General features: G+C 40.9%; 3 protein-coding genes and 1 long non-coding RNA gene across 5 annotated transcripts in view; 1 reads left to right on the top strand and 3 right to left on the bottom strand.

Annotated features, from left to right (window-relative positions):
- Positions 1–552: 552 nt before the first annotated feature.
- copb2 (COPI coat complex subunit beta 2) lies at positions 553–7,434 on the bottom strand. Of its 2 annotated transcripts, none has more exons than XM_049598622.1 (21): positions 7,277–7,434; positions 6,676–6,813; positions 6,421–6,507; positions 5,959–6,085; positions 5,682–5,830; positions 5,360–5,506; positions 4,992–5,091; positions 4,753–4,895; positions 4,341–4,540; positions 4,085–4,195; positions 3,883–3,971; positions 3,683–3,789; positions 3,294–3,437; positions 3,027–3,157; positions 2,643–2,850; positions 2,440–2,550; positions 2,075–2,289; positions 1,697–1,973; positions 1,510–1,587; positions 1,223–1,387; positions 553–1,040 (listed from the first exon to the last, which is right to left on the bottom strand). In XM_049598622.1, exons 1-21 carry the CDS (start codon positions 7,277–7,279, stop codon positions 945–947), a joined length of 2,826 nt encoding a protein of 941 aa, XP_049454579.1. In that variant the 5' UTR covers positions 7,280–7,434; the 3' UTR covers positions 553–944. The 2 variants fall into 2 exon arrangements, with proteins under 2 accessions (XP_049454579.1, XP_049454580.1); XM_049598623.1 differs by having other exon boundaries at positions 1,223–1,384.
- Positions 7,435–9,532: 2,098 nt separating this feature from the next.
- Positions 9,533–27,589, bottom strand: part of LOC125902032 (uncharacterized) — a 31,016-nt gene continuing 12,959 nt past the window's right edge. The window contains exons 5-12 of the mRNA XM_049598118.1: positions 25,458–25,871; positions 20,375–20,553; positions 18,555–18,656; positions 16,105–16,133; positions 13,148–13,281; positions 12,482–12,660; positions 9,883–9,984; positions 9,533–9,700 (exon numbers count right to left, since the gene is read on the bottom strand). Coding sequence (XP_049454075.1) covers positions 9,647–9,700; positions 9,883–9,984; positions 12,482–12,660; positions 13,148–13,281; positions 16,105–16,133; positions 18,555–18,656; positions 20,375–20,553; positions 25,458–25,871 — 1,193 coding nt within the window. The 3' untranslated portion in view covers positions 9,533–9,646. The remainder of the gene's footprint in view (positions 9,701–9,882; positions 9,985–12,481; positions 12,661–13,147; positions 13,282–16,104; positions 16,134–18,554; positions 18,657–20,374; positions 20,554–25,457; positions 25,872–27,589) is intronic.
- Positions 15,552–21,462, bottom strand: LOC125901853 (retinol-binding protein 1-like). Its single transcript, XM_049597806.1, has 4 exons — positions 21,000–21,462; positions 20,375–20,553; positions 18,555–18,656; positions 15,552–16,133 (listed from the first exon to the last, which is right to left on the bottom strand). The coding sequence occupies exons 1-4, from the start codon at positions 21,070–21,072 to the stop codon at positions 16,083–16,085; spliced, it is 405 nt and encodes a 134-aa protein (XP_049453763.1). The 5' UTR covers positions 21,073–21,462; the 3' UTR covers positions 15,552–16,082.
- LOC125901854 (uncharacterized) lies at positions 24,444–25,117 on the top strand. The gene is made up of 2 exons (XR_007451039.1): positions 24,444–24,613; positions 24,820–25,117. It is a non-coding gene; the product is annotated as an uncharacterized LOC125901854 (long non-coding RNA).

The following is a 27,589-nucleotide window of genomic DNA, read 5'->3' as shown; positions in this document are numbered from 1 at the left end:
GGAACCAGAGGATAAAGGAAACCGTTGCTCCACCATATCTTTAGATAGCAAATAGTGGTTTGCTGCCATATTAATGCTCCAAATGTTGCTTACATGACCCCTTAAATTATCATGGCTTATTATGACCTCTTCTCAGTGCTCTATAGGCAGGTACAGTGATTTGTATCTCAGTCTTTTCTCTATTTTCTTGCACCAATGCCATAAAAAACCTTCACAATTTTAATCACTTTATGGATTTGGGATTTCTCAAATTCATATTGTTGCTCCTCCCAACCTGAGCAGAGGTCTAATTAGCCTGAGTAAATGAAAACACCTGTGGTAGTGTGATTGACTTTAAGTCTGAAATACCTTTTTTCAAGTGTATTTGGCATCAAGCTTACTTGAGTTATACCAGCATTTTTACATTTGCACTATGCCAGTTACATAAGCTGACCAATTAGTTCTTCACCTCCAATTACATAAATGTAGACAGATGGCATGACACAAGTGACAGGTTAATATCATGAACTCCTGTGTTTTAACATCTAGTAATATACGCTCTCAAGTCAAATGTGAATATGTACAGCAACCGGAATTTATTGGACTGAATGAACTTTGATTTGCCATAACAGACATTACAAAGCAAAGAGTAAATATACCATATCGCTCAATGGACAGTTAATGAAAGTTACTCAATCAATAGAAGGTGTACAAAATGGAGAGTCTGAAATAGACATGGAGAGTCTACTGTTCTTCTGAAAATAAAACATTACTGATGTCATCATCATTATCATCATCATCATAATTATCTACTTAAATCCTGCCGCTGCAGTGGGCGGGCTTGACAATATAATATTTTTACGTACAAATACAAAAAAGGGAAAAGGGGATTTGGTCTCATTCTTCTTCTTCTTCTTTTTTAAATAAGCTCTGAAGAGTGCTGGAGAGCAGAGTGGCGTCAGGTCTCAGTCATCTAGAAAGTCATCATCGAGGTTAACGTCTGTGGTGTCGATGTCATCAAGCTCCATGTTGTCCAGGTCCACTTCCAGCTCGTCCAGAGTCTACATAAAGACACGCACAAAGGAGAAATAGATTTTATAAGCATTACTCATCAAGAATATAACTACCAATTGAGAACATTTCCTTGTATTATATTCCTAAAAGTACATAATGCCACAGTTTTTTTTGGTTATAAACAGACAGTATAATCAACAGACAAAAACAGAAGGAGAACATGTCCAACCTCTTTTTGTGATTTGGAGAATTCAGGGACTTCCTCCTCCTCCTCTTCCTCTTCTTTGTCCACTGCTGTAGGCACAACAGGTTCAGGCTGTGAAGACGCCACAGCTGCTACCGCTGCAGCGATGACAGGAGCTGCTGCCACTTCCTCATCACTGTCATGTGTCTGCTGGGAAAGAGCGAGTCAAATAAAGTTTAAGAAAAAGTTTTGACTGTTGCAAAATGTATGTACTCAGGTTACTATTAGATAAAAGTTGGCTGAATAGAAAATGTTGGATAGAGCAGACAAACCTTGGGGACAGTAGGAATAAAGGTTCCTTTGGGCTCGTATCCCTGAGCCTCCTCAAGAATATTCCTGTCTTCGTTGAGCTGAAAAATGTTGGAGTTTGTTAAAATACAGGAGAGAGGACTGAGATACAACTATAGAAATGTTGCCTGCATGCAACACCACTACCTCATTTGTCAACATAAAACTCACCGTGACAAGAGGATAATCTTTGGCAGGCCTAGTGGTGCCCAAGCAGGACTCTCGGAGGTAATGCTCAGCTGCAAAGGCTTCCTTCAGCCCGGGGAAGAGATTCTCATACTCTGTGGGGTCTGCTAAAGACTCGGCTGCCTTCTGGTTGACCTTAGCGAGGTTCTCCCTCCACAATTTAACCACACGGGACACCTGGCTGGGCAGGTAGGTGCGAGCCAGGAAGGCAGCTTCAGGCAGTCGGTTTGTCCTGATCAGAAGCTCCAAACACTGATCCAGACTGTGCAGAAAAGATGATATGTAGTTACAACAAATTTTATGTGATCAATACACATCTATTCCCCAATTTGTCCACCAATGTCACATTCAGCTGGTACTCACTTTCCCTGCAGGAAATAGGTCATGAAGGCCACATTGTTCTTGCCGTCTCTCTCTGCACCCTCAGCCAGCTTGCCCACCATTGTGGCGTTACCGGACGCTGTGGCAAGGAGGAGCAGGCCACCGTAATCCTGGGCGTGGTGCAGGCACTCCTGGGCCAGGCCGAATTGGCACTTGCTGATAGCCAGCTCCGCCAACTGCTTCCACTTCTGCTCCGACTGCAGGAGTTAAAATGACAAATATTAGAAATGTACTGGACAGAGGACCTGATCAGTAATGAGGACGAAAATCTTGTGAGTCATTGTGAATTGTCTGGCAAGGTTTTTAGAAGGTCAGAAGATGTGGTAAGCCAGCTAGTGTGCTCTTACCTCTGCCTCCACAGCCAGCTGGTAGGCGATCTTCAACTCTCCCAGCTGCAGCGCCAGCTCAAACCTGTGCTCAGGGTCTGTGGACACAGCCAGCGCCTGCTGCTTGAAGCCCTGAAGAAACAAAAACAAAACCTATCAGCATCCTACAAGCACAAACTGCAATTAAATAACAGAGAAAATCAACTCCTGCTGTATTTCCTTACCTGTTTCTCCAGGAAATGGGCCACCCTGGTGCGCTGCTCTTTAGGAATTGTGGGAAGCACCTTGTCAGCCATGCCAAAGTCCCTCCTCATGACAGCAGTTTGGTACTCCAGGACGGAAACCAGCAGGGAGTAGCTGACAATGTTGAGCTCCTTGTCTCCCAGGTACAGACGGTCATCTTTTGGAATGTAACCCAGCAGGTACATGGTTCTGCAGGGAGAGAAGGCAGCAGGTGAAACAGATGCAGCATCCTTCACAGCAACCAATTAAACTTTTAGAGATAAGCTTCTATTTCTCCAGACTATTACATTTTTTCATAATTACATTTTATTCAGCAAATCATATACTCACTTAAATTGAAGCTGAACTATATGCTGTATTTGTACCTGTCCAGGTGAGCAATAGTGACTATCTCTCCTCCTACATAGTAGTTGAGTCTGTTCACAGAGCTGGTGTAGATGAAGCAGTCTCCGACCCAGAGTCCAGTCTTAACAATCTCCTGGATCTCTCCCTGGACCTGCACATTTAAAAAACAAGCACACAAAGTTTTTAGTTGAAGCTGGAATAGCACCTTGTGGGTACAAACAAAATTCAATGGGACAGATATTAAACCCAGTGAGTACTTCTTTGAGATTTAACTTAAATGCACCCACCTCAAAGGCATCTTCAATACCATCCTCGGTCACTCCTTCATTGTTCTCTTGAGAAGCAGCTACTTTATCTGACATGTAACGCAGAATGAAGAAGGACTCCTCTGTGGCGATGCAGACCAGTTCACCAGAGTCTGACCAGAAGATCTGGACAAATTATTAATAAGGGAAAAAAATGACAATGTAGAGAATGAGACAGAAACAAGGAGCGAATAAAAAAAACAGCCTTTCTTGGCCATGACTCATTTTGACAAACAGAAAATTAAAGATACATAAATTATATAAATTTTTTGTGGTAATTTAGACCTAAGAAATTAAAATTTAAGACTATATAACGACTTTTACACCCTAATATTTAAAAAAAAAAAGTGAAAGTGAAAAGTCAGTCTTACGTGTTTGGGCTGGATTTCGATGCGGCGGATCAGCTCTGTGTTCTCCCAGTCATAAAATGCCAGGCCATTCACTGACCTCACCCCAAGCAAGAAACCTCCGTAGATCCCTGCAGGGAAGAATGGGAACACAACCAATGAAGAAAGCAGTGGGAACTATCAACTTCCAAAACTACACATCTAAACAACAATGTTCACGTTACCTTCAGCTCCAAAGTCAGGCTTGAAAGATTTCTTTTCTTTGAAATTTTTGAAGATTTTGACGATACTGTTGCTTTCTCTGATGGCATATCTGTTGTTGAAAAAAAAAAAAAAAAAAAAAGAGTATAGCAGTTAACTCACTGACACAGAGGTATAAAGCAGCGAAGTCACACCTATCACACCTAATTCAAACTGCATACTTACTCAGATGAGTCATGCGCCCAGACAAACTCCTGTGCTGAGCCAAAGCTCTTGTTCCTCAAAGCCATGGCAGTGTAGATGATATACTCTCCATCTCCGCACACCACGACAAACCTGGTGCACACAAAAATGCATAAATGAATGACAGAGATCTTATTTAAATTCACCTCTAATCTGCCTGAAAAGAGTTAAACATATGTAGTGCTCATGTCTGCCTGTTTGTTACAATCATAACCAGTCAAAGGGCCTGTGTGCATACCTTCCATTAGGGTTATGCTGGATGGTTTGGGGGTAAATCTCACAGCTGCCCATGTCTTTAACAGCCAGTGGCAGCCTCTCTCCATCCTTGATCTCAGCGTCACCCATGGCCTTCAGGTTGGCTTGCTGTATTTCACTGTGTTTAGCCCAGATGATTTTTCCATTTGTATCCATAGACATTGCTGGCTCCTCCCGACCCACCTGCACAGCAGAGGGAGACAGAGCAGAAAGATTTAAGTTTTGATTATATCCATAAAATATTTCATCTTGATGTCTTTTATAGATAAAATTCCTTTGTAAGCTGATTGTTTTTTTCTGCACAACTCATTTTTCTTCTGTATTTAGCAGGTTGGATGTGCCTTGTGTAAAAGTTTCAAATACATATTTTAAGAATTACTCTCTCTTCCGCTCACCTTGATAATGATGCTGCCTTCGTCGTAGCCCAGCGCCACATTGTTGGAGCCCCTGAGGCCGCACACACACCACACTCTCTCCATGCCATAGTTCAGAGTGCTCTCCAGGCGGTAAGTGCTTGAGTGCCAGATACGCACCGTACCTACAGAGGGAGGAGGTAACATTGCATGAAGCAAGGATCAATAAGGCCATGAGGTGAGCTGCATTCTGGGGGTGAACGAGTGGGATTCCTGCTCACCGTCCTCTGATCCAGTGATGATGATTGGCAGCTCGGGGTGGAAGCTGACACAAGAGACGTTCTGGGCGTGGCCCTCCAGAGTCTGAACACAGGTCTTGTTCTGCAACACACAAAGGAACAGTTAAACATTTATATACAGACACAATGCAAAAAGATGCTTACAGAAAGGATGTAGCAGATCAATTAGGAAAACATATTTTTTTTTAGAACTACCAGCTCTTTTAGTGAGCTGTAATCAGTGACTTTTGATTAAACATAATGAAACAAAAGCAGGAAATGAGACTGTAAGTGCTTAAATGTTCTATGATCAGTCTTCTGTGGCTTACTCTCACCTTCCTGAGAAGGAAGTGAATTAAAAGTTTTCTAACCTGGTAGTCCCAGATCTTTACTTGGCGGTCATCAGCCCCTGAGATGAGGTAGGGTTTGTCTCCTCCACTGTAGTAGTCAATACAATTGACTCCTTTCTCGTGACCCTCCAAAGTGAAATTGGGAGACGAAGAGCCTAGCTGCCAAACCTGGAACAACCCAGAGGACATGACAAAGAGTCAATGAATGCACTTCAGAGGCCTTTAATTATATGTACTTAAGGCAAGCTAAATCTATAGACATTAAACAAGAGTGTCCGCAGCGTTCACCCACTGACAAGATAAATCAGCAGCAGTAAAGGTGACAACAGCAAGCAGTACCTACCTTAATTGTCCTGTCCAGGGAGGCACTGGCAAACTGGTTGTTGTCCTTGGGGTTGATGACAATCTGCATGACATAGTGAGTATGACCCTCAAACACCTGGCTGCACGACCACTTCTTCTCCCAGTCCCACAGCTTGATCAACATGTCATCTGCACAGAAAGAGAAATACATTCATGCATGTCAACGCAACACATACATTTGAAGACACTGGTATAAAGAGACTTTTGAGTCTCTCAATGATATGGTACCAATTAATATCATAAGTGTACAAGCGTACCACTGCTGGTGAGGATATAGGGCTGGGTGGGATGGACAGCAATGCATCGGATGTAGTCCGAGTGGGCCTCAAACATGTGGACACGCTCCAAGGTGTTGTAGTTGAACACTCGGATCTGCATGTCATCCTGTGCAGGGAAAACAGTTTGAATATTAACTTATGAATAGACAGGTTATTAGGTTAATTGACACATGAAAAAGACAAATGAGCAAAATACATTACAGAATCTGCCATTAGCATATGATATTTGAGTCTAACACAACAAGAAAAACGTATAGCAAGATAATCAGACGTAAAGGCTAAATGCAAACACTGTGATGTGACACCACTGCCCACATAACACAACGCCAAATTAAACAAAAGCTCACACTCTGTTTATACTATTAACTTGTATGAAGACTGGTGTTATAGATGACAACTGTCAGAGTTGTGATCACTACACAAACAATGGACGTAACTCACCGCTCCTGTAATGACCCAGTTCTTCCTTGCCACAAATTTGGATGCTCTGACAGGGAGGTCACATACTTCAAAGGTCTTGACAAGAGTCTAGAAAAAAGGACATTACAGATTCAGTTCAGGTTCACAGTATCATAACTGCTTCTATGTGTTTGTGATGTCAGTCTTTGGCTACAAAATGACACATTCAAGAGAGGATGTGTTTCCATACTGTGGGGTGAAACTCTGTATGGATGGCCCATTGATTTGTGATCCCACCTGTGTTTCGTGGTTCCACACACAGACACTGCCGTTGTACAGACTGGCCAGCATCCATGGCTCGGTTGGGTGAAGGTCCACACTCTTCACTCGGTCTGACCTGGCTGTCAGCCTCCGCTTAATGTCCAGCCTCAGAGGCTGAAAAGCCAGAGGACGTCAAAGTCATTTCCTACACCGTTCAAACTCTCAACTTGAGTGACCTTACACGGGCATTTAAGGATTTATTAAACACAGTAGCGTCAACGTATAGCTCCGGAATAACAGGACAGTAAAGCCAAAAACCGTTAGCATGCTAACACTGGTCCTAATATATTTAAATGATCCCAACAATCCTACACGCATACATCCTATAATAATTAAATCGACAATGGACTCAAAACTACTGTAAGCACACATAAAGCTCACAAACAACCATTGTTATAAACGTTAACAGCCGTTAGCTACAAGCTCTCGTGCTAACTGAAGCTAGTTAGCCGCTAAGCTATTTACAATAATGCATTATTATTTGCCAGTTTCACTGTCCTTTTAAAAATACACCGGGACCTTTAGATGACATGTAAGAAAACAAAACATGCCGGGAACTCCTGTAAATGTATCTTACCATGTTTTATCCCCGTGTTGTCGCAATAAGATCAAATAAATGAGTTGCAAACAGTTGCTATCGGGGTCCAAATGTTGCGACTTCAGTGAACAGAGCACTGGATACTGACGTGGAACTTCCTGAAACCCAATCTCGCGAGAGTTGTGCTGGAAGTGGTGACGTGACATGAAATGCTGCTGTCTGCAACAGGCGATGGATGACACGATGACAGGGAGTAAAAATCTGCCCAGTTTGTTGCTGTCAGTAGTTTTATGTCACGCTGAGATGACGTTACATCAAGATGTTTTCAGATTACTAATTTGCTCTATTTTCTGAGATTAACTGAGCAATGGAGAGGACCTTAATGGGAGGCAGAGGCGTAAATATGGACAGTGGTGGGGTGGTTGCACTGGGGCCCATGGGGTGAGGGGACCCATAAAGAGAGGGAGCCCTCCAAGCATATGTTAGGCAAAGGACAGGCCTTTGTGAGTAATTTAGATTGCTACCTTTGAAATATGCCTGTTTAAAGACAAACTCCATTTGCCATTTGCCAGATATACCTTTGAAAAGGTAAACCCATCTCCATCATATTGTTTTCTTTTTCTCTTTTTAAATAGTCAGTAAGAATCTATAACAAAATATGTTACAAAATATATGCTTACTCAACATAAACTAATTAATTAAACAAATAATCTCTTATTTCCATTGGTATTTTTGTCATATATATGCCATGATAATACCTGGGTCATATGTATGTTGGTGTTATCAAGTCAATATCAAGTCTCTATTTGATGATAATGTGATGATAAGATTAAACGGTAGCTAGTTTAGGCGCATAACCCTAAGTAACCATAGCATAATGCCTGAGGGCCTGTCATGTAGCATGCACTGGGGCCCCTTGTAACTACTTTACGCCTCTGGTGGGACATAATTTTTCAAATTCCTCATCACTGAGTTGATTAAATTAAATTCATTACACTATAGAGGAGACTGAGGACACTGATATTGCACTGAATTTGATGTTTGCAATGAAAACGTTCTTTTTTTTATTACTTTTTCCTCATCGTAGCAAAAATATACAGAAGCATAACTTGTTAAGTTGTTTTGTTGATCATGAGTAAACAGATTCCAACAATTATCTTGTCACAAGAAAATGTTGCTATAACCCAACTGTCATCAAAGCATGGCCCGATTACAAAGAGCTGTCATTCATTTTTTTTTTACAAAACATCATGTGCACCCTGAAGAGTACAAACTGATCCTAGTAAGTGAGGAGGAGTGTTAATGATTCAAATATACTTGACCATCTAGCCACTAGTTTCCCAACAAACCATCATTTTGCACAATGTATAATGCATATGGTATGGATTTATTTCACAATAAATAATAAAATAGTTAGATATTAAATGAAATAAGTAAATAAATAAATTAAATATGAATTAAATATGCCACTTTAAATCAATTTGCTTCTTAATAATAGTAGTAGTAGAGGTATTATCAGTCACATCAACCTTTCCTGACACAGAAAGTTACACACTGCTCTATATGAACAGAGTTCAAAGCTGTAATTTCTGAGGCTTACATCCTTTGGTTATTATAATATTATGTATATATTTTGGGGATGTGGGGGTGTAGGAAACAATTTATGGACCCTTGTGCATTTGTCTCCCCCAGTAAAAACATGAAAGTAGCAGAGGACTTTTATTTTGACAGAATTAAAGACATTTACATTGTGAATCGATGCAGAAAAGGCGCAAACTGGTGCATAAAAAAATCACAAGAATGCAGGAAATTAAGTGCTTGACGACCCCAAACCCCCATTTCACGTTTGTCCTCTCCAATGTAGAAACAAAACCTACACTCTTTTATTATTAGAGGTCATCTCCTCTCACTTACTACCATATTGTTCCAGCAGATGGCGATTCAAGCATTGGTTTATAAAATGCCCCACTGTAGTGACTGTAAGCTGTGTTCAATGCAGTGTGTAACTGATAAACAATGTGAAAGTTAAAACCTTTCTAAATCAGTCTTTTTGTATGTGACTTCACAGGCAGCTGTTAAAACCCCTCAACAAGAGATATGTCAGGTTATGTTGATTACAAGTGTTTCAGAATGAAAAATACTGGTTAGTTAGCACCTTGTGTGAGGTTATTCTTTCACTCTCCTCTGTCAAACAGTACTGTCACTTCCTCTGATGTTATGCCCACTGTGAACACTCAGATTTAAAGTTTATTTATTGCAGTAACAGGTTTGTCTCTGCTCATTGACAACATGATATGTATGTCTGAAAAGCACCTTTATTTGTTTTGTACGTATGTAGGAAAACATGTTATTAAGGAGCAAACAAATACTTTACTGAGGGAATGAAAACCTAAAACAGATATTTGCCTTTTATTCTTTCCTCTTGAACACCTGAACACAAACTACATCTTCACACGTCAGCTCCTGTGGAGGACAAGAGGGAAAGATTAGAGCAATAACTGTGATAAAACTGTCCTCATCAGACTCAACAATCACATTCTGCTGCACAATACATCCCACTAATCCAACACATATCTCCTTTATCCATCAGCTAGGCTCAAATATTTCAACAGAAATCTAATTAATATGACAGATAGTGAACCCACCAGGTAGAGTTTGCCTCCTTCGATCCAGTGTTTCCAGCCACGGTTTGCCTTCTCTCCTTTCTGAGTGCACACCAGCTTGTCCCCCTCCCAGGTCACCAGACACTACCAGACAACGTATAGTGCGCTCATTAAACAGTGAACTTAATTAATTATTGAACACATATTTTAAGTATTTATTCACTCCTCTGCAGATAAGCCTGTCACCAGTGGTAGAAAAAGTATTCAGATCCTTTACTTAAATATTATTACAGCACAGTGAAAATACTCTACTACAATTAAAGGTCCTGCATTAAAAACATTATTTAAGTTGAGTTATCTAAATATCAGCCAAATGTACTTAAAGTACTTAAAGTAAAGGTATTGATTGTGTCCATTTTACTATGATATATGATGTTTTTTGTGTTAATCTTACTGCTGCATTAGTGTGTATGTTTCATTTTACTGCTGTAGGTGTTGTGCTAATTTAACTTTATACACTGTTAAGTAGTTTAATCGACAGTGCTGCATCATATTCAACAAGAGAGGGTTTTTAAAGAGTTTATTAAGCTTAAGTAGTAGGGGAATTTAAAGGCAGGCTGGCCCATAGAAATAGCAGGGCCCCTGAAAAGGTCTAGTGAAGGGCCCTCCAAAAAGCTGCTTAACACATATCAAAGCACGCACATGATCCGTCTCTTCTATCCTAGTTTAGATCAGTAAATTTTTCGGGTCATGTCCACGCCAGCATTTTTTTTCACACTGGTTGCGTTTTAAAAAAAAAAAAAAAAAGAAAGACAAAAAAAAGCCCATACCATTTTCAGAAGAGGGAGTTTTTAATATTCAGGCTACATTTTATGAAAGCAAGGATAAATACAATGTCTATTTTCCTTCTTATAGAAGGTAATGGTGAATATTTTGGTTTGAAATAATATGTGGTCATCATTGGTTATCTTTAGGATGAACATGATTCAGTGGCATAAGGTAGCTGTGACGCGCCCCAATGCACGCTATTGTGCACATATCCTCTCATCACATGATCAGAGACTTCACATTGGATAACATCAACAAACATAGTACCCAACAATCATCAGTGCATATCTGTGTATGACAAGAAATATCAAAGAAAATAAGAAATTATTGGTTTGATTTAACAGTTTTAATAGTTTATTATAGTTTATTTTGAATAAGCATATGATTTGTTACAGATGCTATAGACTATTTTACAAAAGAAACAGGACTAAGATGGGTTTGCCTTTTTTGAGGAAATATATAGCAAAATGGCACGGTTTTTAATTTAATGGGAGTTCTTCTTTGAACACAGGCATATTTTCAAGGTTGAAGTCATGCAGTGACTTATAACAGCCCATTCTCCACCCAACACATTGTTAGAGGGCCCATTCTCTCTATCGGCCCCCCACCTCATGGGCCCCAGTGCAACCGCACTGCCTTCACTGTCTATATTTACGCCCCTGACATGATAATTGCTGTCCTGCATGGGCCCCCTCTGTGGCTTGGCCCCAGAAACTTTGCCCTCTTATGAGCGGCCCTGCATAAGAAACCTTAAATCCTTAGTTTATTAGAAAATTTTAATTTCAGAATCACCAGATTTGGGTAATAAAGGTATGAAAATTTGTAATTTAGTAAGTAATGTGTAGCTAAAGCTTTTAGACACATGTAGTGAGTGGGTAACAAATACAATATGTGCTGCTGAGATGTAGGCCTAATGGAGTAGAAGTAGAAAGTTGCAGAACATGTAAATACTGAAGTAAGGTGCAAGTACACTGAATTTGTACTGTACTTGAGTAAATGTACTTAGTTACATTCCACCACTGCCTGTCACTAAAATTACCTGCCTTCCCCTCTGAAATGACAACTTTTACCACTCACAGGCTAACTCCTCTAACCTGATGGCTACTGCTGCCATTAAGACTCACCAGTTTAGGGTTGCTTTTCCAGTTGACGTGTAATTAGCGCTGAATGCCTTCAGTATAGACTGATAATATTAGCTTTTTTTAATCTAGTTATATTTCTGAAATGTGCCTCTGAAATGACAATTGTCACTAATAAGTGGTCTCAAAATAATAACTGAGCATACACTATCAACTAATAACCAGTTTAATACACTTTAACATACTGACCTGTAAAAACAGGTCTCCACTTATTTCATTTATACAATTGACCCTCACAACAGCATTTTCTATGCCCTCTGTGGCATGAAAATGGTATGGCTAAAATACCTGCAAGTATCTGATGCATTTTGTGCAAAGAAGCAGTTGGATGTCAGTGATTTAAGGAGAGACTGAAGATATTAATAAGATATTTAAACCTTCCTTTTCCCTGGACTTATTTTTCATATGTCGTTCCCCCGTTGGCACTCAGTGTAACGGTGCATCTCTGCAAGTCACTGGGCATTTTTTATCATCTGTACACTGTTTGTTGCATCTGTTTTCAGCACTGATGTTACACACAGCAACCACAGGCCAATCTCTACCCTGCATATGCACAGATAACACGTTCTCATTATCATACAATCAAGAGGTATAATGGGAAATACTGACTCATCACATAAGCTATCCTTGACTCTTATCCCTTCAAGGACTCCATAAATGAGAGGTCGACCCACCTTGATGTTTCTGCTGTCGAGTCCTTTGGTGTACTCATCAAACTCAACCCCTACAGTGAAGGAGAGCTCATAATTCCTGAAGGTGCTCAGCGTTTTGAATTCAAACTTGTCTCCATTTTGGGATACCACTTTGGTCTGAGACAGCGAGATGGCAATTTTCCTTGTGGCAAAGTCAATATCTAGAGTCAGAATACAGAGACTTCATCATACAAGGGCAGAACAGACAGATTATTGTACTTAATTAAATTCTTGATAGGAATAGATGTAGTGCTGAGAGTTTGACTCACTTCTATGTTTATACGTAATATTTTTGTTGAAAATTAGGCCTTTAATTGTGTTAATGATGCAGAAATCAAGACCCAATGTCCATGACAAATGATACAGCTGACAAGGTATGATATTCAAATCTGAATATTTTTAGTATTTTACATCATAATTGTTGTATACTCAATATTCAGAGGTGAGATAAATGCTGCAGAAAAACATTTTTGCATTACCTTCAGATTAGATTGAACACAAGGGACAAACACTTTTTTAAAAATTATAAGACCACAAAATTGGATGATTTTGTTCTCTGTGCAGCTTGTGCAACCTGCAACATCACCCTGAAACACTACTTTAACATCTTGAGCAAAATGAAGCCCACCCAGATTAAAAGTTTCTTACCCAGCACTTTCAAATACTCCTCAAATTTATCATTGGTTTCCAGTATCCACTTCCCACTGAAGTCTGCAGGCATGTTGGCAGCTGGTGTGTAGACTTTAGACGGAGTATGGAGGGGGAAGGTGCAGGGTGTCGTCCTGCTTTATACGAGTCAGGGGGCATGAGGGCAGAGAACTATTGATAAGTGAGTTTATGGCTTGAAGGGGATTGGCAGGGGCAGTTGTTTTGGAGGGGGAGGGGGAAACTCACCCTCTTCTTTCAGTCTCTGTGCGATCAGTGGGGGAGGTTGTGAAGGGCATATGTGACACACGCACACACACACACACACACACACACACACACACACACACACACACACACACACACACCACTTCTCATGTACACACATGCACTTTTACACACATACACATGCAGACGCTGCAGTGATGGTCACTGTACAATGTACAGACAGGAGAAGCTGTTTTGTAACATCTGCCAACAGTGTGCGCTCTCTGTTTGTTCTTTTTCTGAAGTTCACATGCTAATCCAGAATCCCCGAACTTTGAGCATGGAGGTTAATAAAGTTCAACTGGTTTTCAAGTTTTAAAAAATCAGCATTTATGCTGATTTTTGGAAATAATTCTATCTATCTATCTATCTATCTATCTATCATTTAGAGTATATGTTCGAATCACAGTCTGAGCAGACATTGTCTGCATACGGTTCTCAACATGGTAGTAACTGAACCAGCGGCTAGCAGCTAACCGTGCTAACAGTGCTTACAACAGCAACAGTGCTGACAGAGCTAATCTGTAGGGGAACTGGAGGGAGGGTTTTACACTTTTGCAACGCCACCGTTGCAGTTATCAGCGGTAACTGCCCTTTACTGCCATACAAGCGCAGTGCAAAGCGACAGCGACTTCATTCTCTTCTCAGGACACTGTTATTTCACTATATCTTTACATAGCAAATACTTCAATTAATGTTCTGAATGACGTATACAGAACTGTTAAAGATATATAATGCAGGATTTTCTTAAAAAACAAAGATAATACAGAAGCATCTAGTGGAGAGGTTGCAGATTGCAACCAACTGGAAACTCTCCTGTGTGCGAAGCACATAAGAGAGCTACAATGGCTGAGGTGAAAACGCAAATGGCCCTATCTAGAGCCAGTGTTTGGTTTGTCCATTCTGGGCTACTGTAGAAACAACATGGCAAACTCCACAGAAGAGGACCCACTCTGTATGTGGATATGAATGACTCATTCTAAGGTAACGAAAACACAACTATTCTTAGTGTCCAGTGATTATACACTAATGAAAATATAGTTATAATTATTATATTTAATTTATGCTCATACATCTCCCTAAATTCTACTCAATAGACTGTTTACAGCTGGACAGAAGATGTCTCCTACTCACTGTCCACTCTCTGTGTACAGTATGTAAGTGTCCATGGAACCATGGTTTATTCTACAAGCAAGTTGTAATGTCACAAAATGATGCATACACACCTTAAACACAGATTTAAAGTGCACCCGGAGAAACTTTCCTTCTTTCAGCAGATAAATGTGAAAGCAGTCTCCTCATGTCACATTCTGCGCAGACATCATTCTGTACAGTGAAGGTCAAACACTGAAGTGAAATAGCAATAAGAAAAACATAATTTTCAGCAGAGTTGGACCAAAATCAACGGCTGAAAATCCTCTGCTGTATTGAGCTGCTCGCCTGTTGATTGCTGATAAAAATAAGAGTTGAGTTACTGACTTTCCGCCAGACCACCCCTGCACTTAGTGGAAACGTTTTATTGAGAATAAATGCAAATGCAGATTTTACCCTGGCGCCAGACTCCGTTTCGACCCCTCTCTGAGACCATAATTTTTTTCAACCAGCCAAAGCAAGAGCAGGGAGAGATCAATAACAACCCCCTGGGGAACCATAAATAAACAGAGCTCCGCAGGTAGACACAGGGGTGGTGGTGGGGCGTGAATGCACAAGAAGCGGCAGGAGGCTGAACAGCAGGGTGAGCAGCAGCAGCAACAGCAGTAGCAGCAAAGAATGAGCAAGTGAGTTGGACAGTTTATACAGACGGCCCAATTGGTAATGGCAATGCACAAAGTGAGCTGACAGATAAGCTGATTCAGAGCACAGCGTGGCTCGAGTTGTCTGGCCGAAGCTCCACAGGCTTCACTTCACTCACTGAAATTTCTTAAGAAGAGGCCTTCAGATTCCTCGTGCATGTCTGGAAAGGCATTTTGTGATAAAAAGGAGCTTCAGACAGCTGATCTGTTGGCCTGTGAAACTTAACATCAACCAGTCATTTAAATGGTTTGCCTCTCTATGACTGAGCTGCCAAACAAATCATTTGCTTTCCTCGGTTTAGCAAAATAAACGTCAGGTTTAAACTCTCAGAAAAAGACAAATCAAATTATTGAGCACTGCTTACTTTATTGGTTGATTCACTATCAATGGCACATTCCCAAAGCAATTAGGACGGATAAATACACACATCATATCTGATATAAATTCTGGAGACTAAACATCAGTAGCACAGATGTTTACAGCCCTCAAACACTTTCATTTTTCCATTCACAGCATTCAAAGAACTAAAACTGGATTAACCCACTGCTCTCTTGACATCACTGCCATCCTTTACTTTCACAGTGGTCACCCATCAGATCAGCTGCATGCGTCCAACACATCTAAACTTGTTAATCAGAAGAGCACCCACCCTGAGACAGATATACAGTACTGCATGTTACGCACTGAGAGAAGAGCAACAGTCTTGATGGAATATAAATGTGTGCTTCATGAAAATAATATGCATAACAGAAAACATGGGTGGACGGAGAGGTGAAGGAGTGTACAAATGGACCAAAGGGAGGTTGGATGGTATGTGTCTGGTGTTTCTTTAGGTCGATGTCAGCCGGGAGCGCTGTCTCGTCCAATAAGACCCATCTTAAGTCTTCTTGAAGACCTGCTTGCTAACAACTCCCGCAGCTCTCAGCTCCTGCAGAGAACAAAAGACAATTAGAGTTTTTAGACTGACACATTCTTAGATTCAAACAGACTCAGACTGTAATTTTGACTAATGGGAATGATCAGATGGAGGATCCTAGGCCCTACTGTCTTCCCTCAGTCATACAATCACTTACAAAGATTTGTCTGACTTAGCAGCAGTTACTATGGGTGGGAGGGACTGAGGATTGGTCTATTGTAGGTAAAAGATGCATGGACACTAGCTCAACAACATGTCCAAACTCAAGTACGACACTGAATATATTAAACTGTGTGGACCTTGAACTAATGACCAAGGAGAAATCTGGACCCTGCGGCTGGACCAGTTGGGAACCTCTGATTTAGGGTACAAAAAACAGCAACAACTTTCTATCGTGTTCAGATCCCCCATCTGTTCCAGTGGATGTAACTTTTCTAGGACTTCTAGATCTATAACTACTGTCCTCTGACTCAACCCAAGTGTACAGACTTCTTTGATGGGATGTCTGTAAGCCAATCACAGTGTTCCACACCAGCTAAAGTGGAAAGCAGTAGAGTCACACCTCCTTTTTCAACAAGCATGGCTGACTGTGAGGCGAGGAGAAAGCGCAAGGCTCGTTTCTGGCTGTTAATCATGTTAAAGTATATAATTTGTGTTCATACATGTAATATTATATTACTTATACATGTCAAAAATCATATGAAAGAGCTTTTACTAAGGATTTTTTCAAAAAAATTTGTACATTGGAATGAACAGGAGTCTGAATGTCATCAAGAAATAGAAAGGGAAATACTGTTCAAATAGGAAAATATTGTTCTGATTACATTTTCTAAGAATACACTCAGGTTATAATGTATTCTATGGATTATGTCTACAAAATATACTATTTTTTTAACATACTATTTCTGTAGATAGTTCAGAAATTGAGCATATTTTGAGTCGTGATGGCAAACACAATACAAAATTAATATGCAATGTGTTTAAAAGGATCACTTTATTTATTCATTCATTCACTTTCCATAACTGCTTATCCTGTTAGGGGTCGCAGGGGGCTGGAACCTATCCCAACTGGACAGGTCACCAGACTATCACAGGGCTGACACATAGAGACAGACAACCATTCACACTCACATTCACACCTTGGGACAATTTAGAGTCACCAATTAACCTGCATGTCTTTGGACTGTGGGAGGAAGCCGGAGCACCCGGAGAAAACCCACGCTGACACGGAGAGAACATGCAGGGTCCGCACAGGGGGGGCTCCTCCACCCCAGGGGTTCGAGCCCCCCACGTAGGTTCGAGCCAGGAACCCTCTTGCTGTGAGGTGACAATGCTAACCACTGCACCACCTTGCTATCCACTTCATTTTATTATTTTTTTAAATTTACTTTATTTGTTGATATGCGTTAACCATTCATGAAAAATTAATAAACTCTGTTAGGGTGGGTGGATCTGTTAGGCCATTTATTGTCATTTTTACTATTTGTTGATTTCTGCATTCACATTCTCCATCCATTGAAATGGACAGAAAAAAACAACACATAATAAAGTATCCTAATGTTTATATATATATATATATATATATATATATATATATAGATAGATAGATAGATAGATAGATAGATAGATAATGATTTATGAGTGCATTTAGCATAGAAATCCACCATTAAAATACATTTGTGCTTGTGTGTGTCTGGGACAAAATTCTTTCATCCACCTTGCAATGTATTTCCTGCCACCAGAGGCCACTGTTGCTCCACATTCAAACCCTCCTCCAGCTCCTGGGAACTTCCAACTAATAACTAATTTCATGGCCGCTGATTGAAAACATCTGTTGGCATCACTTAAACCAAATAATTTGGCAGATTGTTTTGCTTATCTTTGATAGCAGTAATCACACAGAGGGAAATCTGATAATGCTGAGCTAATGAAAATGGTAATGTGCTAGTCATTACTTTAAAGTCTTTTCAGATGCTAATGGTTTCATTACAGGCCACACTGGGCCGCACTATGAATTTCACAGAGGAGAAAATAAAAGTTATTGAAGTACTAACAGAAATGAGATTGAAAAAGTCAAGAGAATAACATGGCAGTGGCAGATGTTGATATGTGCCGGATCACTGGAGGTCTCGGTTCGTGGTGACAGACAGAAATACAGAATAAATGAGTTGCACTTAAGAAGCAAAATACTTAAGTCTGTTTTACCTTTAGAGGCAGTTCCTTATGCAGAAATAATATGATTTCCTTGGCAGTAAACGAGTTACACATGCACCTCGCACGGTCTAATGTTAGTACCACCGGAGCTAGTGGGCCAATTCTCAAACATAAAAATATATGCTCTGCACATACAGTGCTGAGAGGCATTTTGGATTTGGTTTAAAGTGTCCAAATTGCATACATTAATATTCATGGCAGGAGCTGGTGTTCTCTTACCAGATGAAGCTCATCACCATCCACCCAGTGGGTCCAGCCTCTTCCTTCAATCTCTCCCTTCTGCACGCACACCAGCTTGTCTCCCTCCCAGGTGATGGTGGTCTGCATGGGGTCACAAGTCACGTAGAAAATGGGATTATAACACAGGATGCAACAGTGGAGGCTTTAACAATGTGGATGTGTGAACATATAGATTCAAACATTTATATGCCGAGCGAGAGGCTCCGTATTCCTGCACCCCTATTAAAAATAATTACTGCGATACAATCTGCACATACAGACGCACATGACCCTTTTTCTCTCATCCAAACAGCTTATAGCTTATCTATAATCAGCCTATCAGCATACCAAAAAAAAACCTTTTTCAAGGGGGACCACAGATAATCTTTGATCCTATTCAGTATTCAGGGACACAATCTGATTAAAAGAATGTGAGTCTTGACTCATTTCTTTGGCTCCCCCACTTCTTCTCGTGCAGTATCTGACACCGGTCTTCATTACATCAATTCACTGACACAGGTGTGAAAAGTTTGAGGAAAGTTTCGTAAGTAGAAAGTTTTGTATAAAACCTCAGCCCACCATATGCTCATTATAGTCTGGAGGGACGCCACAGAGGAAAAGTTAGTTTACAGGGGTTTGCACTAATGGGAGAACGTGAAGGTTTAACAGGTTTCGTAGAAGTTTGAAACAGTAATGTATCACGTGTTTATTCATTAAAGGTCTCATACTGTGAGTTAGATATTACAGTAGGTTTAGGTGCTATATAAATACTGTCAGGGTATCAAGAAGAAATGCACAGGCCATACTTAGAAACTGTTGGACCTTCCACATCCAGATACAGTGTGCAAGGTACCCTGAGTACGTTGGTTGTTGATGTTCTGGGACGCCATGTCAAGTTCTGCCTCTCAAATGCATTGTCTTCTTTCAAAATACACTTCCATTTTCACAGGAAATTTACCGTTTACATACAGTCTCTTTCAAAATAGACACACTACGTCAGCACAACAACGCAAATTGACCTTTTTTTTTGTCCAAAAACTAACGCACGTTGTTGGGTTTAGGCAACAAAAGTAGGTGGCTAGGTTTAGGAAAAAAAACAGGGTTTGGCTTTAGAATCTTAAAGGACACAAACACCGCTCTCCCAGGTGACAGTCCGTGTTTGTTGGACCCATCCACCACCCATCACGCCTGCCCTGCTCTGACTTTCGTCACCTTAACATCCGTTCTTTTCCCGCCGTGTTTCCCCCCGACACTGCCGAGTGTCGTTAAATTATTATGGTGACCAGCTGCGTATCATGCCATGACGTTAAAGGACCGCTTTTTTGTGTTTTTGCAGTGTCTGACACCGCAAGTCACTGCCCATGCATCGGATTTCGCTGACTTCTGAGTGAGACCAGGTCGCCATAAACATGCCGTCAGGACTTCCGTGAGGTTGTCATGCCACAACCGTACTGTATAAAGGTAGAAACTACTGCTACATTGTTGTTACTGTGATTACTCGGCTGCAATGATGGTGCAGAGATGCTGATAACACATGTAAAAAAAAAAACAGTAAAAACTGACCAATCGGAGCAGAGTGGGCTTTACAGGAGAGGGGCTTATAGAGACAGGAGCTAAAATGGAGCGTTCCAGACAGAGGGTGAGTACAGGTACATTCAGACCGACAGCATGAGACAAATATATTGTTTTATGAACATTAAAGCATGTAAACATGTTCTAGTAGAAACCCCAAATACAAGTATGAACCTGAAAATGAGTTCAGTGTGGGACCTTTAAATTGTATTAAATCCCCTCTGGATACATCAGCTCTAAATGCTCACCATGCACTTCCTGTCGTCCACTCCAGACAGATCCTCCTCAAACTCTTTGCCCACATAGAAGTCCATGTTGTAGTTTTTGAAGGTGCTGAGGGTTTTGATGATTATGTGGTCCCCATCGTGGGTGATGTCCTTGTCAGGCTTCAGCAGGGTGGCAATTTTCCTGATGGCAACGTTTACATCTGCAAGAGGAAAATGAATGAGAAACATGACAAGAGACTCACACATGTATGCACAGATTTTTAAAGTTGTGTGATGCAGTTGTGTTGATATGACGTTTTTCAATCCAGCTTGTTTATTTTGAGGTAAGGTGGAACATTTTTGTTGGGTTAAGATTTAATAAATGCCCAGTATTGTTGACAATAACTTTAGTTATTGCGTAAAAGTAACTGGAAGATATTAGGTATGTCAATAAATTTGGATGTCTCTCGTTATTGTACTGCTACAATGTGAGACATGAAACATAACACAAGATGGCTGCAGTCTTGTTCTACTACAGTTGAAATATTAGGATTTTATGTATCTAAAATGCCAACTTTGCTTTTAAGAGCTCTAATGATGGTATGTTTGCTCCCATGCTTTCATCTGTACCAGGCCTATCCTCCTTTATCGCCTCCTACAAACTCACCAAGAGCCTTCAGGTATTCCTCGAAGTTCTCATTGGAAATCATTTTCCAATATCCGTTCAAGTCAACTGGCATGTTGGCTGTTGCTCTGCTGCCTTCCTTACTCCCAGTGAATGATGAAGAGGTCCGCTGTGGATGGCTACTTGTGACCGAGTGCAGAACCTGCTGTCAAAAGCCTCAATTTGAACCAAACTCACTTTAATCCGATTACCTCCCACTTCCCTCCCTCGGTCGACTCCACGTAACCCCTCAATCCTCCCCACGCTTTCCCTACATATTGTGTGCAGGGATACATGCGGCATGCATACATAATGTCGAATACACTTGTGTGCTTTATGTTGGAGAGTGCTTACTCCGCCTGCGTAGGATTAGGATGAATACACTTCCTTTATTAATTGACACAGGCCCACTTCTGCAGAGTTCCACGTGTGGCAGATTTGGCCTGCTTCTGTTGTATAAGATGAGGTTTTAATCATGATGCAGGACCATCAACAATCAGCCTAATGGGGTAAAATCCCACAAAGATCTATCAAAACACAGATCAGCTTGTGAATGTGGCTGAGCGCAGCACACAGCACTGATGATATGAACAGTACAAAAGCAGAATCACCTGAGCTTAAAATGATCTGACTGGAACAATTAAGTGCAGCACAATAGGACTGTCATATCTTTTGTTTCGCCTAAATAACTCAATTAATTTGATAATCTCTCTTTTGGACCAGCTGCAGCAAACCCACTGTCTAAATCCTTCACTGACTGGGACACAGACAAAGACACACACATACACACACATACACACCATCTTTCAAAGGATGCCAGTCAGTATCAGTCACAGTGGCGCTTTCAGCCATTGGCCTCAGCGAGAAAACACCTCCTGTAGCTGAGCAACTGTCAGGATTACTTTAAATCCTTTGGTGGAAAAAATACAGGCTCGCAGACACAGTGTGTGGATGATAATGGGGGAACTGAATAGATCCACAATGAATTGCTGTTGGGAGGCTGCTGCAGAGCAGACACACCAACAATGATCTTCATATGAGAGGAAATTTAAATCAGGATCCAGCTTAGATGTCTACAATTAAAATCCTACAAATGGGGCAGTCTGGTAGTCCGACGATTAAGATGTACACCATCTAATATATATCATATATATATATACACACAAACACACGGTGGTTTTTTTCAAGTGTGATTCTCAGATTTTTACACATAGGGCCAACAAAAAATGAACACCTAATTAAAGACTTCAATAGTTCCCCACACCTTCAAACAGCATATAGACTGGGGGTGTCAAAGTCATCTTAGTTAATGGGCCTAATTTGAATTTGAAGTAGACCGGACCCGAGGGCACAGACAAGCAGAAGACCCCACTGCCTCTCCTACGAAGGAGCTAAGACACAGACTTAACAGTTGTTTAGCCTCTTTTTGTTGTTGTTTTGTGTCTCTTAGTAACCGTTACGCATCTCTCTGGGGTTTTGTGTCTCTATGTTGTACTGTTTCCGTCTCTTTGTAGTTTTTTGTGTCTGCGGTTGGTTTGCCCCTTTTTGTAATTGTCACGTTGTGTCTCTTTGTCGTCATTTAGAATGTCTTCGTAGTTGCTTTGCATCTACAGTAATTTTAAGCCTTTTTCTGGTCATTTTGTACCTCTTTGTAGTTGTTTTGTGTCTGTTTGTGGTCCTTTTGTGTCTCTTTTTAGATGCTTTGAATCTCTTGGTGGTCATTTTTTGTGTCTTTGTGGTTGTTTTGCCCCTTTTTGAACTCATTGTGAGTGTCTTTGCAGCTGTTTTGCATCTCTTGTAGTTGTTTTGTGTCTCTTTGTAGCTGTTTTGTGCCTCTTTGTAGCTGTTTTGCATCTATATGTAGCTGTTTTGCATCTCTATGTAGCTGTTTTGCATCTCATTGTAGCTATTTTGTGTCTCTTTGTGTCTCTTTGTGGTCATTTTGTGTCTCTTTGTAGCCATTTTGCATTTCTTTGTAGCTGTTTTGTGTCTCTTTGTAGCTGTTTTGCATCTCTATGTAGCTCTTTTGCATCTCTATGTAGCTGTTTTGCATCTCTTTGTAGCTGTTTTGCATCTCTATGTAGCTGTTTTGCATCTCTTTGTAGCTATTTTGTGTCTCTTTGTGGCTGTTTTGTGCCTCTTTGTGGTCATTTTGTGTCTTTCTGTAGCCATTTTGCATCTCTTTGTAGATTTTATGTGTCTCTTTGTAGCTGTTTTGCATCTCTATGCAGCTGTTTTTTGTCTCTTTGTGGTCACTTTGTGTCTCTTTGTGGTCATTTTGTCTTTCTGTAGCCATTTTGCATCTCTTTGTGCTTGTTTTGCTAATCGTAAGTCTCTTTGTGTTTCTTTGCAGCTGTTAAGCATATCTTTGTAGTTGTTGTGTGTCGTTTTATGTTTCTTTTTAGTCATTTTAAGCCTCCTCATGTCTAGATGTGTTAATTTGAGTGACATTTTACAGTTAAAGGTCAGGAGGGCCCCTGACATTTTGGGTCTGTTCCCTGTAGGCCTGTTCATTTATCCATCCATGACCAGACCAATAAAACTACCACATATCAACCTATAAATAACAACACCTCCCAAGTGTTTCCTTTTTTTTAATGTAAAGAACATTCTGAAAATGTTCATCCATCTACAAAACAATGAACAGCCTGAGATGTATTAAGAAACATATGTTCAGTTTACAACAATATGTTTTAGTTTTACACATTCAGTCAGTCTACTCACTATCATTATGTGCACATTTTTCCACACATTTCCTCTCCTGTGTAATAATGCTGGTATCACTAAACCAAACTAGAATGGAAGCCAATGAGGAAGCAGATTCTCGTCCGCCAAACGTTTTGGCAATGCCGTAGCAATAGGGCTCCAACAATATTGTTTTTAGTCTGATAAAGATTCATTTGTACCAAAGCTGCTGATTGACACGACAACACTTTGCACAATGTTCAGTATCCTTAAAAATAACTATAGTAAGTATTCATTGTTTTTATGGATATCCATATTCTGGTCAGGGTGAAAAGCCTCTGAAACAGTATTTTACATGAAGTAGCTACTCACTGTTTCTTTTCCTGAAACCTGTCCACCCTTAGCCTTCATAAGTACATCAGTGTTAGGTGTATAAAGTCGTGATTGGACCCTTTGGAGGGCTGGGTCTGGCCTGTGGGCCACATGTATGACACCCCTGAAATAGACATCATGTCACTCTTTAATTACAAAACATCTTAATGGATATTTGCACCTTGAACTATGTTTCATAACCATTAAGTGATTTTTCTTGGTTGCTTTTCTACATTTTCTGCTTCTGAAAATAAATCAATTATTTGCTCATATGACTCAGTTTGTTTTTTTTTTTAAAGATATTTTTGGGGGCATTTTAGCCTTTAATTGACAGGACAGATGAGTGTGAAAGGGGGAGAGAGAGGGGGAGTGACATGCAGCAAAGGGCCACGGGCTGGACTTGAACCCGGGCGCTGCGGCAACAGCCTTGTACATAGGGTGCCTGCTCTACCCACTAAGCCACCAGCACCCCATATGACTCAGTTTTAAAGGTCTTTAGCTTTTATTTTCTAACATATCTTAATGCCAGCAACTGAATTCCTGTCTCTGTTTTAATAAAGGTTGGTCAGGCGTCGGTGGCTTAGTGGTAGAGCAGGCGCCCCATGTACAAGGCTGTTGCCGCAGCGGCCCGGGTTCGACTCCAGCCTGTGGCCCTTTGCTGCATGTCACTCCCCTTCTCTCTCCCCCTTTCACACTTGTCTGTCCTATCAATTAAAGGCAAAAATGCCCAAAAACATATCTAAAAGAAATAAATAAAAAAATAAAGGTTGGTCGACTGTGTGAACATCAAGGACAGAGATGAAAAGATAAAAAGTCCAGGACTTTATCTTTTTATCTCTGACAAACTCTGATATGTATTTTTAGAAATATATTAGAATGATGTCGATAAACTGAAACCCTAGTAGTGTGTTTTTGTGGGTGGTATGTGGGTTGTTGGACTCATAACCTCATTATTTCTAAAATCCTGATTGTGGTTATTATTTTATATATTTATTCAGCAAAAGGAACAAACATCAGTCAGTCAAAAATACTTCAAATATACATGATATTATAAATATATGTATATACTACTATGATGTGAAATATGTAAAACTACAAAGGATGAAAACTTTTAGCAAACAAATGTTCATCGACACTGTGGCACAAAGATGAGGCTCAGTATTTGCAACACTCCATGAGTATGATTCTAAGACACCACAGCACTGTGTAGATGCTTCCTACTGAAATCAAGCGATGATATAGCACTTGATATGTGTTTCTCTGCATGTGGCACAAACCCCTATCACACGGCAGTCCAATGGACGTTAACAGAGCTTCCAGTCCCTGAAGAGACGCACTGATCTGTGAGTGACTTCACACTTCGAGGGCCAGCGTCCAGCTCAGCGCTGTAGCAGCTCATCTATCAGTCATCAAGACTCTTCACTGGCTGTTGTGCCTGTTTGGTGAGCGGCCTCAGCACTGTGTCCTCATTTTTCCTCTCGCTGTCCTCCGTGTAGAGGTTGTGCTGGTGAATATATTCTATCACAGAGTCTGGGATCAGATATTTCACACTGTGATTCCGTCTCAGAGCCCGACGCACCTCGGTGGCGCTCGTCTCATTCCTCACCCATTCCTTTACGAAGAAAATGTTTTGCAGGTGGTGTGAGAGCATGTCCGATTCATTCACGGCTTGCTCGGGCTGTAGCTCCCCTCGACTGATGCAGACAAGGCCAAAACGTCCGGCCACCTCCTCCACGTGGTCGTCCAGCCACATGCCAGGGATCTTGAAAGTGTTGAGGAAATCAGCTCCACACAGGAGCTTCAACTGGGGACGGGGGCCTGTGGGGAGAGGCGGAGTAAGACAGTGAAGAGGACCTTTGCTCTTTACTAAACAAGCTATCTTTTAATATTTCAAGGGCCGGTGTGAAGGATTTAGTGGCAACTAGTTTGCAGAACTGAAACTTCTCCTGTGTGCCAAGCATGTAGGAGAACTATGGAGGCTGACACGATGGGGAAAAACATGAATGGCCTTATCTAAAGCCAGTGTTTGATTTGTCTGTTCTGGGCTACTGTAGAACAACATGGCAGACTGCATGAAAGAGGACCCGCTCCGTGTGCAGATATAAACAGCTCATTCTAGGGCATCGAAAACAGACATTCTTATTTTCAGGTGGTTATAAACTAAAACTAACTAAAAACATAGCTAGGATTATTATACACCATTTCCACTGTATTGATGCCCCTAAATCCTCCACACTGGACCTTTAACATAAAAACTGTAAAACAATAAGACATGACATGACATAAAGCTGAGAGAAGAGTTAATATGTAGTGAGGGGTTGCAGCAACTGCTTGATATTACTCACTTTTAGACTAAAAAAATACACATACAGTACGGGCCAAAAGTTTGGACACACCTTCTCATTCAATGTGTTTTCTTTATTTTCATGACTATTTACATTGTAGATTCTCACTGAAGGCATCAAAACTATGAATGAACACATGTGGAGTTATGTACTTAACAAAAAAAGGTGAAATAACTGAAAACATGTTTTATATTCTAGTTTCTTCAAAATAGCCACCCTTTGCTCTGATTACTGCTTTGCACACTCTTGGCATTCTCTCCATGAGCTTCAAGAGGTAGTCACCTGAAATGGTTTCCACTTCACAGGTGTGCCTTATCAGGGTTAATTAGTGGAATTTCTTGCTTTATCAATGGGGTTGGGACCATCAGTTGTGTTGTGCAGAAGTCAGGTTAATACACAGCCGACAGCCCTATTGGACAACTGTTAAAATTCATATTATGGCAAGAACCAATCAGCTAACTAAAGAAAACGAGTGGCCATCATTACTTTAAGAAATGAAGGTCAGTCAGTCCGGAAAATTGCAAAAACTTTAAATGTGTCCCCAAGTGGAGTCGCAAAAACCATCAAGCGCTACAACGAAACTGGCACACATGAGGACCGACCCAGGAAAGGAAGACCAAGAGTCACCTCTGCTTCTGAGGATAAGTTCATCCGAGTCACCAGCCTCAGAAATGGCAAGTTAACAGCAGCTCAGATCAGAGACCAGATGAATGCCACACAGAGTTCTAGCAGCAGACCCATCTCTAGAACAACTGTTAAGAGGAGACTGCGCGAATCAGGCCTTCATGGTCAAATAGCTGCTAGGAAACCACTGCTAAGGAGAGGCAACAAGCAGAAGAGATTTGTTTGGGCCAAGAAACACAAGGAATGGACATTAGACCAGTGGAAATCTGTGCTTTGGTCTGATGAGTCCAAATTTGAGATCTTTGGTTCCAACCGCCGTGTCTTTGTGAGACGCAGAAAAGGTGAACGGATGGATTCCACATGCCTGGTTCCCACTGTGAAGCATGGAGGAGGAGGTGTGATGGTGTGGGGGTGTTTTGCTGGTGACACTGTTGGGGATTTATTCAAAATTGAAGGCACACTGAACCAGCATGGCTACCACAGCATCCTGCAGCGACATGCCATTGCATCCGGTTTGCGTTTAGTTGGACGATCATTTATTTTTCAACAGGACAATGACCCCAAACA

Source organism: Epinephelus fuscoguttatus, linkage group LG15, assembly GCF_011397635.1.
Source record: "Epinephelus fuscoguttatus linkage group LG15, E.fuscoguttatus.final_Chr_v1".
NCBI lineage: Eukaryota > Metazoa > Chordata > Actinopteri > Perciformes > Serranidae > Epinephelus > Epinephelus fuscoguttatus.
This window is presented reverse-complemented; position numbering and strand designations above follow the sequence as displayed.